Source organism: Ranitomeya variabilis, chromosome 2 (genome assembly GCF_051348905.1).
Source record: "Ranitomeya variabilis isolate aRanVar5 chromosome 2, aRanVar5.hap1, whole genome shotgun sequence".
Taxonomy (NCBI): Eukaryota; Metazoa; Chordata; class Amphibia; order Anura; family Dendrobatidae; genus Ranitomeya; species Ranitomeya variabilis.
The window spans coordinates 250,950,604-250,966,301 of record NC_135233.1 but is presented as its reverse complement, the minus strand read 5'-3'; the positions used below and the strand labels follow the sequence as shown (position 1 = coordinate 250,966,301).

Below are 15,698 nucleotides of genomic sequence, written 5' to 3'. Positions count from 1 at the left end.
CTTCGGGTTCTGCACCAGAACAACATCCTCAGCCTCTCTTGCCAATACCTCTAGGGGGAACTGTCACAAATCCCATCGGATATGTCACGGTTCACGGGGAAGATAACTTTATCATCCCCACCACTCACACCAATTTTTCATGAACTGTGGTTGTTTGATTGCCCCTGGTTCTTTCTGAAGGGGATTTATCTATATCCTACTTCCGGTTTTGAATTTGAAGCTCTCTGGCTCCCCCTTACCCTCAGGTCAGTCAGAGTAATGCACCTAGGGTAATTAGTCGCCAGAAAGGCTGCCTGCTATGTACTGGCGATTAGGCACGCTGCAGCGAGGGCAATATAACTACTCCCACTCAGGCGGGAACAATAATTATCAACGCCGACAGTCGCTACAAAGACTCCCAACCGCACAGTACGAATCCGCGGCCACCAGCTCCAATTTTCCAAGTGTTAACGGGTCCGAAGCCAACCCAAATCAGTATCGTAATTCACCTCAGAGGACACGACAGTTCGTTATAGAGCATGGAGAGACAAGCTAGTAATTTTATATTTTACTCCAAAAAAGGTAGGCAGTGTTTACAAAGTATAAAAAGATATTATAAAGGAGACAAATTTCATATGTACAATACAATTACAAATAAAATGGGATTAACGATGAAAATAATACTTACATTTTGTTATGTCATCTTATCTCATGGCTGGCCGTGTGCTGTGGAGGAGAAGGACGACCATATATCCAGATGCATCATATATCTGACCAGCAGCTAGACCCTGGACAAAAGACACACTCATAACTCAGTAGGGTGAAGATAAGCCCTCTCGTCATGACATCACTGAGTGGGCTGAGTTACGAAATGCACTCCTTTTCCACTCTTTACATTTTTGCTTCACAGGGCAAACAAAGACATTCCTGGGGGAGGGGGGGGGAAGGAGTGGCTTGAATTACACTGTGCTGCAGCAGAGAAAAGGAGGGGGGTCGAATCTGCAGCGTGTGTCTGTGCCATGGTACCTTCTAGAACTAACCTCACATTATGACATTTTTACATTATCGTGACAGGAACCTATCAGGGTTACACTCTGTCCCTAGGTTGGTGAACCCTATGGCAGGTATCCCTGACTCGGGATCTTTGGTTTCTTTGCCTGGAACAACATTTACCTTGGAAGGGTTGACCCTGGTCTCCCACAAGGAACAGAACAGGGGCAAGTCTTTTCCCAACACAGTCCCATATGGAAGGGTCTTCACCACTCCCACCACATGTTTAAAGTCCCAAAATGGTGTGGAAAAATTAACCTCCGCGGTCGGGTACTCCTGGATTTTCCCATGGATACCCATCACCTCCACTTTCTGTCCTTTGGGGTTGTCCCCGGCAACAAGAGACCCATGGACCAAAGTCACTGCGCTCCTCCGAGTACCAGGCACAGCTGGGTATCGCTGTCTGCTGTGCCCGTAGTGGCGGTACGGACTGGCTGGACATACATAGACAACCACCGAGCACCCCTGCAGTCCATGGGCTCACATTTCAGAGGGCAGTTGACAGCCACATGTCCGGGTCCCCGGCACTGCCAACACTTATCACAGCGGCACGCTATACCTTGGAGCCACTTTAGGGGAAACAGGACTTTTGTCACCCTCACCTTGAGTTACCCCCTCATCACAGGCTCAGTCCTGGTTATCCCCAACAGTGGTTTGTGGACTTTTCCCGCGCTCCTGTACACAGCCATGAGTGGCTGTATACCGCTCAATCCAGCTTATCAGCTGGTCCAGAGTGCCCAGGTCCCTTTGCCACACCCAGCGCTGCAGGGTGTCCAGCAGAGCCCTCACCAGCCGGTCGAACCGCTCTACCATCTGTGCAGGGGTCAAAGTCTCAGGCTGGAGCAATTCTCCACCAACTGCAATAAGTCATATGCCTGAGACCAGGCGGGACAACTCTCTGCAAAGGACCACTGGTACACCCTCTCCTCTTTACCCTGCTGATGCTCCGATAGCTGCCACTGCAACTGCAGCACCACTTGCTGCTACTTCAGCAACTGCAGCTCCTGCTGCCGCTACTGCAGCTCTGCTGAATGAAGACTGCCTGTTTCAAAAGCTCCTCCATTTCTCCAGCAGGCTTCCTCACAGACATGCGGCACGCTTTGGGGTATGCCATATGTAGTGAAGCGGTAGCACCGCATGTAGTGATGAGGCAGTGACCTATCAAAGTTCCAAACACAAGTCAGTTGAATGAATTTACTTCACAGCATTAATGTCCAACTCACAGCATTACACAGCACACGATATCCACGGATCGCAGCCAGGAACCATATCCTCCAGTTTGCAGCTAATAAACACACCAATCCACCTCCGGGACCAGTTGCCGTGGCCGACTGAACCCCTGTGGGTGCCAGGCCCTTCAGCTCCCTTGGCTGTATGGCTCCGCTTGCCTGTGTTGCCTCACACAGGTGGAGCTCTGCAGAGCCGACTGCTCTGCACTCTAGCAAACACCAGACTGACACTGACTCTGAACCTGACACACCTAACCCTCTGCTTCAGGGTTTTTTTACAAGCATCCTGTGGCCTTCAGCCACATGGAAAACCCAGCCAGGAATGAAAAGGACTGCACCACTACCATCCTGTAGTCTGTTTCAAAACACAAAAAGCCCAGCAGGTTTTCTTAAATCTACCCTTGACAAATGGCTTGTCCAGCACCAATACTCACTTTTATTATGCATTGCAATCACAGCTACACCTGTGACTGCAATGCACTCCTATGGTCTCAATACCCCTCCGTGAACATCCTTGGGGGAACATACAGTGACCCCTACATGTAACACCAGTGACTGCCTCACATAGCATTGAAGATGGGAAGTGGCTGGGTCTTCCAGCATGACAATGACCTGAAATACACAGCCAGGGCAGCTAAGGAGTGGCTCCGTAAGAAGCATTTCAAGGTCCTGGAGTGCCCTAGTCGGTCTTCAGACCTGAACCCAATCGAAAATCTATGGATGGAAACGAAACTCAATATTGCTCAGCGATAGTCCCGAAACCTGAAAGATGTGGAGATCTGTATGGAGGAGTGGGCCAAAATCCATGTTGCAGTGTGTGCAAACTTGGTCAAGAACTACAGGAAACGTCTGACCTCTGTAATTGCAAACAAAGGTTTCTGTACACCAAATACTATGTTATATTTCTCTATTGTATCAAATAATTTCATTTCAAGAAATAAGTATGTAAAAATAATACAATGTGATTTTCTGATTTTTTATTTTTAGATTCTGTCTCTCACAGTTGAAGTGCACCTACGATACAAATTACAGATCTCTCCATTCTTTGTAGGTCTTTGAAAACTTGCAAAATGTTAAGTGTATCAAATACGTATTTTTTTTTGTGTGTGTGTGTGTGTGTGTGTGTGTGTGTGTGTGTGTGTGTGTGTGTGTGTCTGTTTTGGGGTATATTATTACCTCTCTGTCTTAAGGTACCTTCACACGAAACGACATTATAACGATATCGCTAGCAATCCGTGACGTTGCAGCGTCCTCGCTAGCGATATCGTTTCGTTTGACACGCAGCAGCGATCAGGATCCTGCTGTGATGTCGCTGGTCGCTGAATAAAGTCCAGAACTTTATTTGGTCGTCCGATCGCTGTGTATCGTTGTGTTTGAAAGCAAAAGCAACTATACCAGCGATATTTTACACTGGTAACCAGGGTAAACATCGGGTTACTAAGCGCAGGGCCGCGCTTAGTTACCCATTGTTTACCCTGGTTACTAGCGTAAAATGTAAAAAAAACAAACAGCACATACTCACATTGCGTCCCCTGCAGTCTGCTTCCTCCTCTGACTCAGCGCCGCAAAGTGAAAGTGAAAGCAGCACAGCGGTGACGTCACCGCTCTGCTCTCACTGTACGGCGCTCAGTCAGTCAGGAAGTGGACGCAGGGGGACGTGAATGTAAGTATGTGCTGTTTGTTTTTTTTAGATTTTACGCTGGTAACCAGGGTAAACATCGGGTTACTAAGCGCGGCCCTGCGCTTAGTTACCCGATGTTTACCCTGGTTACCAGGGGACCTCGGCATAGTTGATCGCTGGAGAGCGGTCTGTGTGACAGCTCTCCAGCGACCAAACAGCGACGCTGCAGCGATCGACATCGTTGTCGCTATCGCTGCAGCGTCGCTTCGTGTGAAGGTACCTTTAGACAATGTTTTAACAACAGAAGCTGCAATTGGGTCCTGGAAGAAAAAGGTCCCAAGACCAAGTTCAATTGTTTTAATGGGTGGTTCTAATCTATATCTGAATCTTCTGCTCCCAGGCATTATAATATAGCACACAAGGGTGCAGGAAATTAGGGAGATGTTAAATGATAATCTCAGCTGTGCTGTGTGTGTATATATATATATATATATATATATATATATATATATATATATATATATATATATATATATATATATATATATCTGCACTGTGGCTCCATATATTGGGCCCGTGGACCTGCGCTCACATTTTGCATTCACAAATTCCATAGCAGACACAACAATCTGTGAGTATGTGTGTGTGCAAGGAGGGGGGAATGCTGAATTCTGGGCTGTGTCTGGAAAGTGGGGGACGGAGGAGGGGGTTGGGTTCAGTCTCCTTATGCATCTATTTTATACAGTCCAAACCTATTCTACCCACTGGTTAATGCATTTGAATGTGAAAGGCAGGCAGTGTTGGGGTGAGATGCCTCCTTTGTGACTGCCCAGGCCCGCTGGATTTATTGTGCATTTGGAAAAGCGAGGGGGGCTTTTCTGTGGGGCACTCATTACCATAGCAGCTGCTGCATGAGGCCCTCGCAACAAGAAAAGGACTCGGCTGTACAGACCATGAATAGGCTGAGGCGACCTGAAATAAAGGCTCAGAGAGGCAGGGAAGAATAGTCTTGGATCAGGGTGTTGCGGGAAGGGAGGAGTAGAGGAAAAGGAGGGGGATTGCATATTAGGCTTCCTTTAGTTTCTTGAACTTGTGTTAAGGATTCAGGGCAAGGGGGGCAGAGTTGGCAGGTGTGAGAACGGCTCTGTCATGGCACCCGGTCCTGCCCCATTTGGGTGCCCCTTTGTATTCTTCCTGTGACCCACCACTGTCACCCTTCCTCACACCCACTGTATACCATTGAAATGTACCCCCGTATCTGATCTATGGCCCTGTCACCTTAATCATGGCCGTCTGCGAATTTAATGGATAACTTCTCCCCGGAGAGGCAACTTTTTTTTTCTAAGGGAAAGTATCTAGTGGACATCAGGATTTACAGTAGGGGGGGCGATAGTGATGCCATGTGTAAGCGTGTAATGTTGGTGTTTTATAACTCATGACACATAATGCAGTTATGGTGCCTACTGGAACAAGCTACCAATATAAAGGCCGGGACAACCTAAAAGGAAGCATTCCATGTTTTTTTTTGTTTCTTTGCATTGCAAAGTCCCACAAGGTTCAGTCCTTGGGCCCCTGCTCTTCTCCATTTACACCTTTGGCCTGGGACAGCTCATAGAATCTCATGGCTTTCAGTATCACCTCTATGCTGATGACACACAGATCTACATCTCTGGACCAGATATCACCTCCCTACTAACCAGAATCCCTCAATGTCTGTCCACTATTTCATCCTTCTTCTCCGCTAAATTTCTGAAACTTAACATGGACAAAACAGAATTCATCATCTTTCCCCCATCTCACGTGACCCCCCCAACGAACCTATCCATTACAGTAAATGGCTGCCCACTCTCCCCAGTCCCACAAGCTCGCTGCCTCGGGGTTATCCTTGACGCTGATCTCTCCTTCAAACCACATATCCAAGCCTTTTCCACTTCCTGCCGACTTCAACTCAAAAATATTGCACGAATCCGTTCATTCCTCAACCAAGAATCTGCAAAAACCCTAGTCCATGCCCTCATCATCTCTCGTCTTGACTACTGCAACCTCCTGCTCTGTGGCCTCCCCTCAAACACTCTCGCACCCCTCCAATCTATTCTAAACTCTGCTGCCCGACTAATCCACCTGTCCCCCCGCTATTCTCCGGCCTCTCCCCTCTGTCAATCCCTTCACTGGCTCCCCATTGCCCAGAGACTCCAGTACAAAACCCTAACCATGACGTACAAAGCCATCCACAACCTGTCTCCTCCTTACATCTGTGACCTCATCTCCCGGTACTTTCCTACACGCAACCTCCGATCCTCACAAGATCTCCTTCTCTACTCCCCTCTTATCTCCTCTTCCCACAATCGTATACAAGATTTCTCTCGCGTATCACCCCTACTCTGGAACCCTCTACCACAACACATCAGACTCTCGCCCACCATCGAAACCTTCAAAAAGAATCTGAAGACCCACCTCTTCCGACAAGCCTACAACCTGCAGTAACCACCGATCAACCAACCGCTGCACGATCAGCTCTATCTTCACCTACTGTATTCTCACCCATCCCTTGTAGATTGTGAGCCCTCGCGGGCAGGGTCCTCACTCCTCCTGTACCAGTTATGACTTGTATTGTTCAAGATTATTGTACTTGTTTTTATTATGTATACCCCTCCTCACTTGTAAAGCGCCATGGAATAAATGGCGCTATAACAATAAATAATAATAATAATAATAAATTGCATGCACACTTTGAAGCTTGCACGCAACTGTGTGTCCCCTGATTTATATGGCATCTAACATATTATATTGACATTTGCAGGCGACAAGTAGGATCAGATCTAGAGGTGGTACTGTGGAGCCCGATGCAGCAAGAAGAAAGACTGGGTCAACCTGAGCTGGGGCATCCTTCACAGACCCCTTACAAGTCATACGATCTCTATCATTTATAGGGGGATTCCCACCAAACGCACACTCCTAACTGCACAAAGCAATTTTTCAAGCAGCCAAATATCTGTAGTAAAAGTGAAGAAAAGTTTTCCAAAAATGTTATTCTGTGCCACCTCAAAATAATACTTTTCCTTCAAAGTACCTTGTCAGCCTCACATGTCTATATAGCCTGGTTGTATTCTCATGACCCCGACTAACAGCATGTAAAGAAAGAGGGGGGCACAGACTTGCCTTTGACAGCCTGCTTAATTTCCAACAACCCCCTCTTCTCTACTTTCCTCCCGCTTGCACATAAGGGAGGGAGACTGAGCAAGAGAATATCCATCTGCTCTGCAGTCTGAGGTCCTTCTGCAGCCAGGACAATACAAGGAAATGCTTTTAAGCCGAAATTCCTCCTAGAGATCTTGGCAGGAACGCAACGCTCAATTCTCAGCATCCCAGTGACAGCGAGCAAAACTTCTACCCCCCAACAAGCCAGGAAGGAGGGGCGGCTATATTTCTTTCGCATTAAACCGTCATTAATGCCATACCTTGGTCACAAGTCCAGGCAGTGAGGACTCAGCAGGCCTAGTGACTAAACAGGACTTAAGTCTGTGGCGCTCGTCTCATCTGCCATTCACATGCTGGAGATGTCACGTTACAATCTGGTGCAGGGTGAGGGAATCTGGGCTGGAAAGCGCGCCAAGAGTTTACGTTGTGGACTGGGAACTGGCCTGAGCAGACGGCTCTGGGTGCCAGGCTTCCATTCCCACTGCAAATCTTCGCAAGATGGGATCTTTTTTCCAGCCTGGAGATGACAAAGAATCTCTCTCTGGTTTTCTAGCCAAATAAGTTCTGAAATTGTGAATTCCTGAGGCCCGGTTGCGTTACAGTCTTCATCAGATGTACTACTGAATAAAACAGAGCTGTTTCCAAAGTAACAACGGCCGCGTCACACCAGACCGGTCATAGAGACTTTGTAGCTGGTATACCAGTAGTGGCGGTCAATTCCAACCTGCTATCTCATAGCAATCATCATCATTCAGATCCATGAGAAAGTTATTATAAGAGACAAAGGTCACAGTAAAAGCACTACAGTACGGACATGTCCATACATATCTGAAATGTGGATTTTCAGTGCATTTTTACGCATGGAAAATCCACCATGGATTACAGTACCAGCCAAATAAACATGTTTCATCTCATGCAAAGGCAAACAGAAATTTACTTGCAATGCGTTAATCTGTATTCAATTTTTCACTGTGCATTTCACACAAGTTTCCAGTGAAATTTGCTACAAAATGCTTACCGTTACTGTTATGTGTGGAGCTACCCTAAGGCCATGTGTAGAGCTACCCTAAGGCCATGTGCACACAGTCTTATTGAATCGGTCAAAAAGAAAAAGAGTTTTCTAGTAGAAATCTCTTCAGGAATTTTTTTCTTTTTGGACAAATTTGTTTCTTGAAAACTGTTTTAAAGCGTTTTTGAAAAGGTGGTTTTTTTTTAAACTTTCTTAAAAACCAAAAAACACTAGAGCGGAAAATAAATGCTCAATGCACTGAACATATGAACAGAAAAGTGGTTTTACAATAAATAGGAAGCTTCTTTCAGTTGTTGCTGTTCTTTTTCTAATTTTTCAGACTTCTTTTTACAGCAGATCTGCTTTAAAAAATAAAATAAAAAAAAAAGCACAAAATCTTTGTCTGCACATAAGGTATAGAGTGGAAAAATAACATTTTCTCAACCAAATAAATTTCTATAAAATGTGTCCTCTGTGTTGTCAACCATACTGTTGCTTTTTCCCCTGGCACAGTTTCCAAATGATGTTTTAGTTAAAAGGTTTCCGGTCACATTCATTTCGAAAACTGCACCTGGTAGCCACACACCGATATGACCCTTTAAACGGGACTATAACGTGTCAGCACCCATCACAGGTTACTGCCAGTCCGCACTGGAAACTTGAGTTTTTGCCATGATTGAAGAGCAAATACACATTTAAATTTTTCTGACGTGTATATACTCCATGAAAACAATACTCTCTGTTCCTGGCAAAGCTGGGTGACAATCAAGGAGCAGACACAGATTCTACAGGGTTCAATTGAATAATAGACAAAGTCAGCCAGGAATGGACTAAGCATATATAAAACAGGCCGTGGAGGCTAAAAATCCAGAGTCCTCATTCTTCTCCAAGTAGAGAGTTTATTTCAATAGTATCCAGTCTGGAGAATCAGAAGAACAAACGTCCCCTACCACATTCTCAGTCACTGACAGCAAGCAGAAACAAGCCACAAACAAGAATGTAGTGCTTTAAAGGCATTCCATCAGTTCTCCATCTGAAGGCAGCCAGGGATAGAGGAGGAGATGCTGAAGATGGGGGATATAAAGTTATGTATGGTTTGATTCAGCATTTTCTGCTAATAAATTGCTGGATTGATATAAAAAGCCTGTGAATCCTATTAGCTCCACCCACACAGTGATTGGCAGTTTCTCCTCTATCACTTTGAAGAAACAGGAAGCATAAGCGTTCCATACAAGTCCAGGCAGCAATTTGTCAGCTTCTTGCATGAAAATGCGGAATCAAGTGATGGAAAATTATATATCCCAAACCTAGTGTTTCCCCCTCTTTCACATGCTGACCTCAGATATAAATCTGTCAAAGTCCCTTTTAAAAAATAAGAGTCTTACTAAAATTAAGCCATAATCCAATAGAAACAGTCAGGGCGTAGAATTATACTTCTTGCGATTGTTATTACCGTAGGTTTACACGCAGCCTATGTACTCACCAGGAACTAGACCTCATGACACATGGAGGTGAGAGGCATGCAGTGCCTTACTTGTCAGCAATGCCATTATTTTATCACAAATCCACCAGAGAACTAGTCATTTAGCCCACAATAGGTCTGCTCCAATCCTGTAGAACATCACAAACATAAATAAAAAGGACAAGACAATTTTTTCTTCCAATTATTTTTTATAAAACAAATCTTTCAGGGGCTACAGATTATATAATACACTGCAAATATGCTGTATTTTACAGACTTTTTGTGTTTCTTTTTTTTCTTTTGTTTTACATCCAGTTACAACATGGCGATCTCAAAACACAGCTTCAATATAAGCCTATAACTTTAATTAACATAATTAAAAAAATGTTTCCATATCTAGAACACAACTGATCACAGAACAACTCCTTTCTGGAGCACATTACAGCCACACGCCATCCTGTTCATCCCAAGAATTAAAAAAAAAAAAAAAAAATTACAATAAAAAAAAAAAATGAGGTGGAGTGGTGGAGGGAGAAGGGTGGGAAGGGTGAGCACAATGCAAAAAGAAGAGACAAAGTGAAATAGGACAGACCATTGAGAAGTCAGCCTGTGCACCTGCTCCTTACTCAAAGGGAGTCCAGTGGTGGCATGCAGGGTCAATGCAACAAACAGAATGAGAGTGGGTTTGGGGGAGGTGTGGTTGGGACTGGAGCTGAATTTGGGAACATATGGCAGCCATGAATATCTTAATCCAAGCCACAAAAAAAAAAAAAAAATTGCAACTCATATCCAAGCAAGTTTCACAGTCAGATATAATAATAAAATGCACGTCCCTTTATGAACAGAGACTTTTGCATTTAAAGCAAATAAAAAAAAACTAAATAAAAAAGTTCCTTGGGATGAACTCAGGAGTAATTACATCATAAATATTATGACATTACTGGTGGCAGATCCACTTGAATATGTGCAACAAGCTCTATATTTTTTTCAATTTTTTTTTTTAATACAAACTATCCCTTTCTCCCACAGACCCTTTAAATGTGTTTTTAATGTTTTTTTTCTCAAGCTGCCCCCCTTTCCCTAGCCCACCCCAGCCTTACCCCCACTTGAATCTATCGCACAGAAGCAGTATCGGTGCCAAGTAATAAACCAGCCTAACGACGTAGACCGATTAAATTAGAAGTAAAGAAAATGCTGAAAATTCAGCACAACAGGACTTTTTTTTTCTTATATAAAAAAAAGCTTACACCTCGACTTTTTCCTTTTTTTCAATACTACTCTATACAGAACACAACCTTGACCCAGAGCAAGGATTACGTGGTTCTTGAGGCTGCCAGGTCTCTGTCCATGGGTCTACTTCAGGAGGCCATTAGGGTAGGTGGATGTTAAGTGCACGGATGGAGCCTTAAGTCAAACTTGTCTCTGCAAGACAGTGACCAAACAGCATGATATCACACTACACCATCCCCCCCCCCCCTGAAAAAAGTCATCCTCTGCAAAACACCACTACATTATGGCTGCTAGATGCAAACCTTGGACAGATACTTTTGAGGTCATATATTTAAACAATAGGACCTCACAATGGCTTAGCAAGCACTTAAAATCCACTTTTAAAAGTAAACAAAATAATTTGTTTTGTATTTTTAGGCAATGGATCGCTATATATATATATATATATATATATATATATATATATATATATATATATATATATATATATATATATATATATATATATATATATATATACGCCTCGCAATCAATCACAACAATGCAAAATGGCTTTAGGGTGAATGGGCATCCCACGATAACCTTTAGTGCAGATAAACCATAACGCACCCGACACGCAACATGCGACACGTCTCATTTCCAACCTATAATCAGATCCATCTGCAACACTATTTATTTTTTAAAGCAGCATCAGTCTGATTTCTAGCACTCGCACTTCAAAAATAGAAAAAGAATCAAAGTGTTAACTTTGCAAAAAAAAAAAAAATCCTCAATGTGGTTCTAAACATCTAAAGTCAGTAGTCAACAGGTCAAATTCACAATCCTGCCACTCACTTTCCATACAGCAGAGGGAGCCCTTGCGCTATCGCCTGTGCAAAACAGAATATGGCAATTTTACACACTCTCACATATAGATCTGCACATGCGGCCCATGTATAATCTACCAGATTGTAAAATTGACATTTCATTATTCAAGTCTTCTCTGTCCAAAATTCTAGGAGGGAAGGTTTCCTTTACATCTATTGGAAAAAAAAAGGGGTGAATAATTTTGAAATTCAAAAATGGGAAGAAAGGGAAACAATCTGTTGGAACTACCAACACTGGAATTTATCCTTATAAAAAAGGGGTCTGCCTGAACACTTAAGGGTTCCTGAAGGGGGTTGTCTAGGGGGGGGGGGGGGGGGGGGGGGAATGGCCGCTGAAATGTTATGCCAAATATATTAGGAAAATGGGGAAGGAAATCTAGATGTATTACATGGGAATGAAAGAACACAGAACTGATAACCTACAAGTGCAGCATACGGTATCTGGTGCTGTTTTTGAATACTGTGCTAAGAGTCGAGGTAGATGACCAAAGGATAAGAAAAAAAAAAGGACAAAATGATAGTAATGAATATGTCTTTGTGGGCCCCAAACTTCCTAAAACCTGGAGACCAACAGCAGCTTTTCATGTCAATTAGAAAAAAAACATACATGTACAAATGAAGAGGCAGGACTGGTTATATTCATAGAAAAACACAATCTTTCGTTTGTACCTAAAAACAAATTCCTCATTGACGTGGCAAAAACATCATAGAAAGACCAACGTGAGAAACCAAAAGTCTAGATGACTTAGTAACCAAAAGGAATAGGGGATCCAATGATCAAAAATTTGAGAGGGCGATCCTCCCCGCTTGCAAATCTTTAGCTACGCCCTAAAAAATACAAAAAAAAGTCATACACAGAGCAGCCTCTTTACTGGAACACAAAAAGTAAGACATAAAAAGAACACAAAAAGAATCGATTAAAACCCCCCAAAAATAGGAAGTGATAGAAAGGTCTATAAGTGTCCCATGGGCAGTCACCGGCTACTGGAAGAGTACTTGGCCTTGGTGATGAGATAGAGGACAATGTCTTGGTGGCCGCCATAGGCCGCTATGTGCAGGGCGCTCCAGCCATCGCGGTTCGCTAGTCTGATGTCTGCGCCAAACTTAACCAAAAGTTTCACCAACTCCAGGTTTCCATCGATTACAGACTGGTGCAAGGCGGTCTGACCTTCTGGACCGAATGAATTGACGTTGAACTCACAGTTGGTCATGTTCTGGAGAAGGGACTGGAGTTCTTTAGTGTTTCCTTTCCTTACGGCTTCTTGGAAAACCCGCTGGGTGTGGGGAATGGAGCAGGTGGACACTTCTGTCTGGCTCATGGCTGGTAGGGCTCCAGGTGGAAAGGACTCTTCAGAGAATGGTGGGGCTCCAGGTGGAAAGGACTCTTCAGAGAATGGTGGGGCTCCAGGTGGAAAGGACTCTTCAGAGAATGGTGGGACTCCAGGTGGAAAGGACTCTTCAGAGAATGGTGGGACTCCAGGTGGCAAGGACTCTTCAGAGAATGGTGGGGCTCCAGGTGGAAAGGACTCTTCAGAGAATGGTGGCTCCAGTTGCCTACTCTAAAGATGGCACATAAGAAAAGCTCAGTTGGTGGCTTTTTGCAGAAGAGGATAGCCCATGAAGTGCTAATCCAGTTGCCAAGACCCACAAGCTGGTGGCCAGTCTCTGGAAGGGTTGCAGTAGCTCCAAGACCCCCCTCTGTCTCTCTGCACGGCGTACCTCCTTCCACAGTGTGCACAGCTGGACGCAGGAGGCCTGGAAGGGAGCACTTGTAGGAATCCCAGTTTCAGGACAAGGATGCAATGAATACCACTCCACCAGTAAAGGCTTGTCCACCCCTTTTTTGTTCTGCCAGAGGTCCAAGTCTTGCACTGCAGTTACCAAGGATAAGGCTTTACTTGCCCCTGATCCAATCCAATTAGTATCCCAGTGCTTGCACGGTACGGACTGGTGACGGAGCGCTTGCACAGGCTCCTGCAGTGACTTCTCCGGGACTTTGCACGGTTTCCTCCTGGCAGAGCATGGAGAGCTGGGTCCACAGAGCGCTGCTGCTGCTGCAGGAAAATGAACGTCTGACTCGGCTGAGCTCCGGCCAGTGCGGCCCCTTTTAGGTAGAAACTGATTTGCATCACAATACTCCGCCGTCCTGACCTCCTATTGGTTGAGAGCCCACGTGGGGCCAACCCCCCTGAACCAACCCATAAGAGTGGAACGTTGAGAATCTGGGCGGGGTCTAAAAGTTTGAGTTTAGGGAGAGTGACAAAAGTTCTCACGCACTGAGGAGAGGGGGCTCCCCTGCTGCTGCCTCCCCCCAGACACTGGGCTGTCACCCAGGACAGGCTCACCTAACCCGTGCCTCTCTGCACAGGCTTCCGGGACTGGGGAATGGGTCGGCAGGGACTTGTGGTTCTTCAGCATCGATATAAAATGGAATTAGCCAGAAACAATCTTAGTTTCCAATTTGTAGCAGTTCAGAGAAATACAACATTTTATTTTGTTTGCCATTTACAACATGTTATTGCCAGTGACCGGAATAATATCCTGGGTAAGAGATGCGGAGGCCTGTGAATGTGAGGCTATGTGCACATGTTGCGGATTTTTCCACGCAGATTCTGGAAAATCCGCAGGTAAAACGCACTGTGGATTTCCTGCAGATTTCACCTGCGGTTTTACACCTGCGGATTTACCGTGGTTTTTGTGCGGATTTCACCTGCGGATTCCTATTGAGGAGCAGGTATATACCACAGCGGAATCCGCACAAAGAATTGACATGCTGCGGAAAATAAACCACAGTGTTTCGGCGCGGTATTTTCCACACCATGCGCACTGCGGATTTAGTTTTCCATAGGTTTGCATGGTACTGTACAACACATGGAACAATGCTGCAAATCCGCAATGTGTGCACATAGCCTAAGGGTGACACAGTGGGGCAGGGTAGCGGATCTCACACACAACTATCCGCCTTGTCCCTCTTTTTGCCCCCATTTGTGGCTTTGGCTCAAAAACCTGCACGAGTTTCCAGACTAGGTTCACACTGCGTTAACAGCAGCCCGTTCAACACATGCGTAAACGGGCTGCTGTTAACGCAAGTGCCGACCTGTCATACCGCTAGCAGACGCTCTATCTGCGCTAGCAGTGACGGACCCAGAAACGCTGCAGCCCACGTCCCAGGGTCCGTCACTCAATGATGGCACATCACTAGCACACGAACACAATGGGCGTGCGCTAGCGATGCATCCGACATTGAACTAAATGGCGGCGTTAACGGACGTTATGCCGCGGTGTAACGTAGTCTCCGTCTAACGGACGACTAAAACGTAATGTGATCCTGGCCTAAGGCACAGTTCACATAAGTGTATTGTGCCACAAACTGAAAGACAAGGGCCAATGTTAGCCATGTGTATGAGCAGCTAGCAGGGTCGGTTTTAGACAAAGTGGGGCCCCAAATGCTGACATATTGCACCATCAGACACAAACATTTCTGTTGTATTAACAAGCGCTAAGTTTAGGCCAGTAAACGAGTGCGATTGACAAAATTGAATGCTTGTTTCTTGGCCCCTTTAAGGTAGGTGCACACGGTCAGTAATTGGCAGGGCTTTGGGCGCAGCACATGTCCGCTGCCGTCTACTGAACGCAGGTGAATCTGCCTGTGATCACTGACCTGTGTGGAATCACCGCATCCAATACAACGTATGGGTGAAATCTATCTTGCAGAGACAAAGATAAATTGATATGCTGCGGTCTGGAGAGACACACCACATGTCCATCTCCGCAGGTGAGCCGCGGGTGTCTGTGCTCACATAGTGGGCATGGGATTTCTTGAAATCCCATCCACTATGCTGTAACATCTGGCCGCTGCACAAGTACCCAACGTCCAACCCGCAGCGTTTACTGACCGTGTGCACACACCCTTACTCTGGCTGGGGAAGAATGATTGGTACAGATAGTCATCGATACAGTATAATGCTGGTCCCATATAGTGCATATAGTAAAATGTACTCCCCATGGTCTTTCCTAGGATATAATGCAGCCCCCTCAAAGTATAATACAGCCC

At 45.2% G+C, this 15,698-nt stretch overlaps 1 protein-coding gene and 1 long non-coding RNA gene across 2 annotated transcripts in view; both read right to left on the bottom strand.

Annotated features, from left to right (window-relative positions):
* LOC143805354 (uncharacterized) overlaps positions 1-11,244 on the bottom strand; it is a 95,431-nt gene extending 84,187 nt beyond the window's left edge. The window contains exons 1-2 of the long non-coding RNA XR_013221225.1: positions 9,570-11,244; positions 668-767 (exon numbers count right to left, since the gene is read on the bottom strand). This is a non-coding gene — a long non-coding RNA (uncharacterized LOC143805354). The remainder of the gene's footprint in view (positions 1-667; positions 768-9,569) is intronic.
* A 707-nt stretch (positions 11,245-11,951) lies between these two features.
* Positions 11,952-13,784, bottom strand: NRARP (NOTCH regulated ankyrin repeat protein). The gene has a single exon (XM_077284592.1). The coding sequence runs from the start codon at positions 12,961-12,963 to the stop codon at positions 12,619-12,621; it is 345 nt and encodes a 114-aa protein (XP_077140707.1). The 5' UTR covers positions 12,964-13,784; the 3' UTR covers positions 11,952-12,618.
* Positions 13,785-15,698: the final 1,914 nt, after the last annotated feature.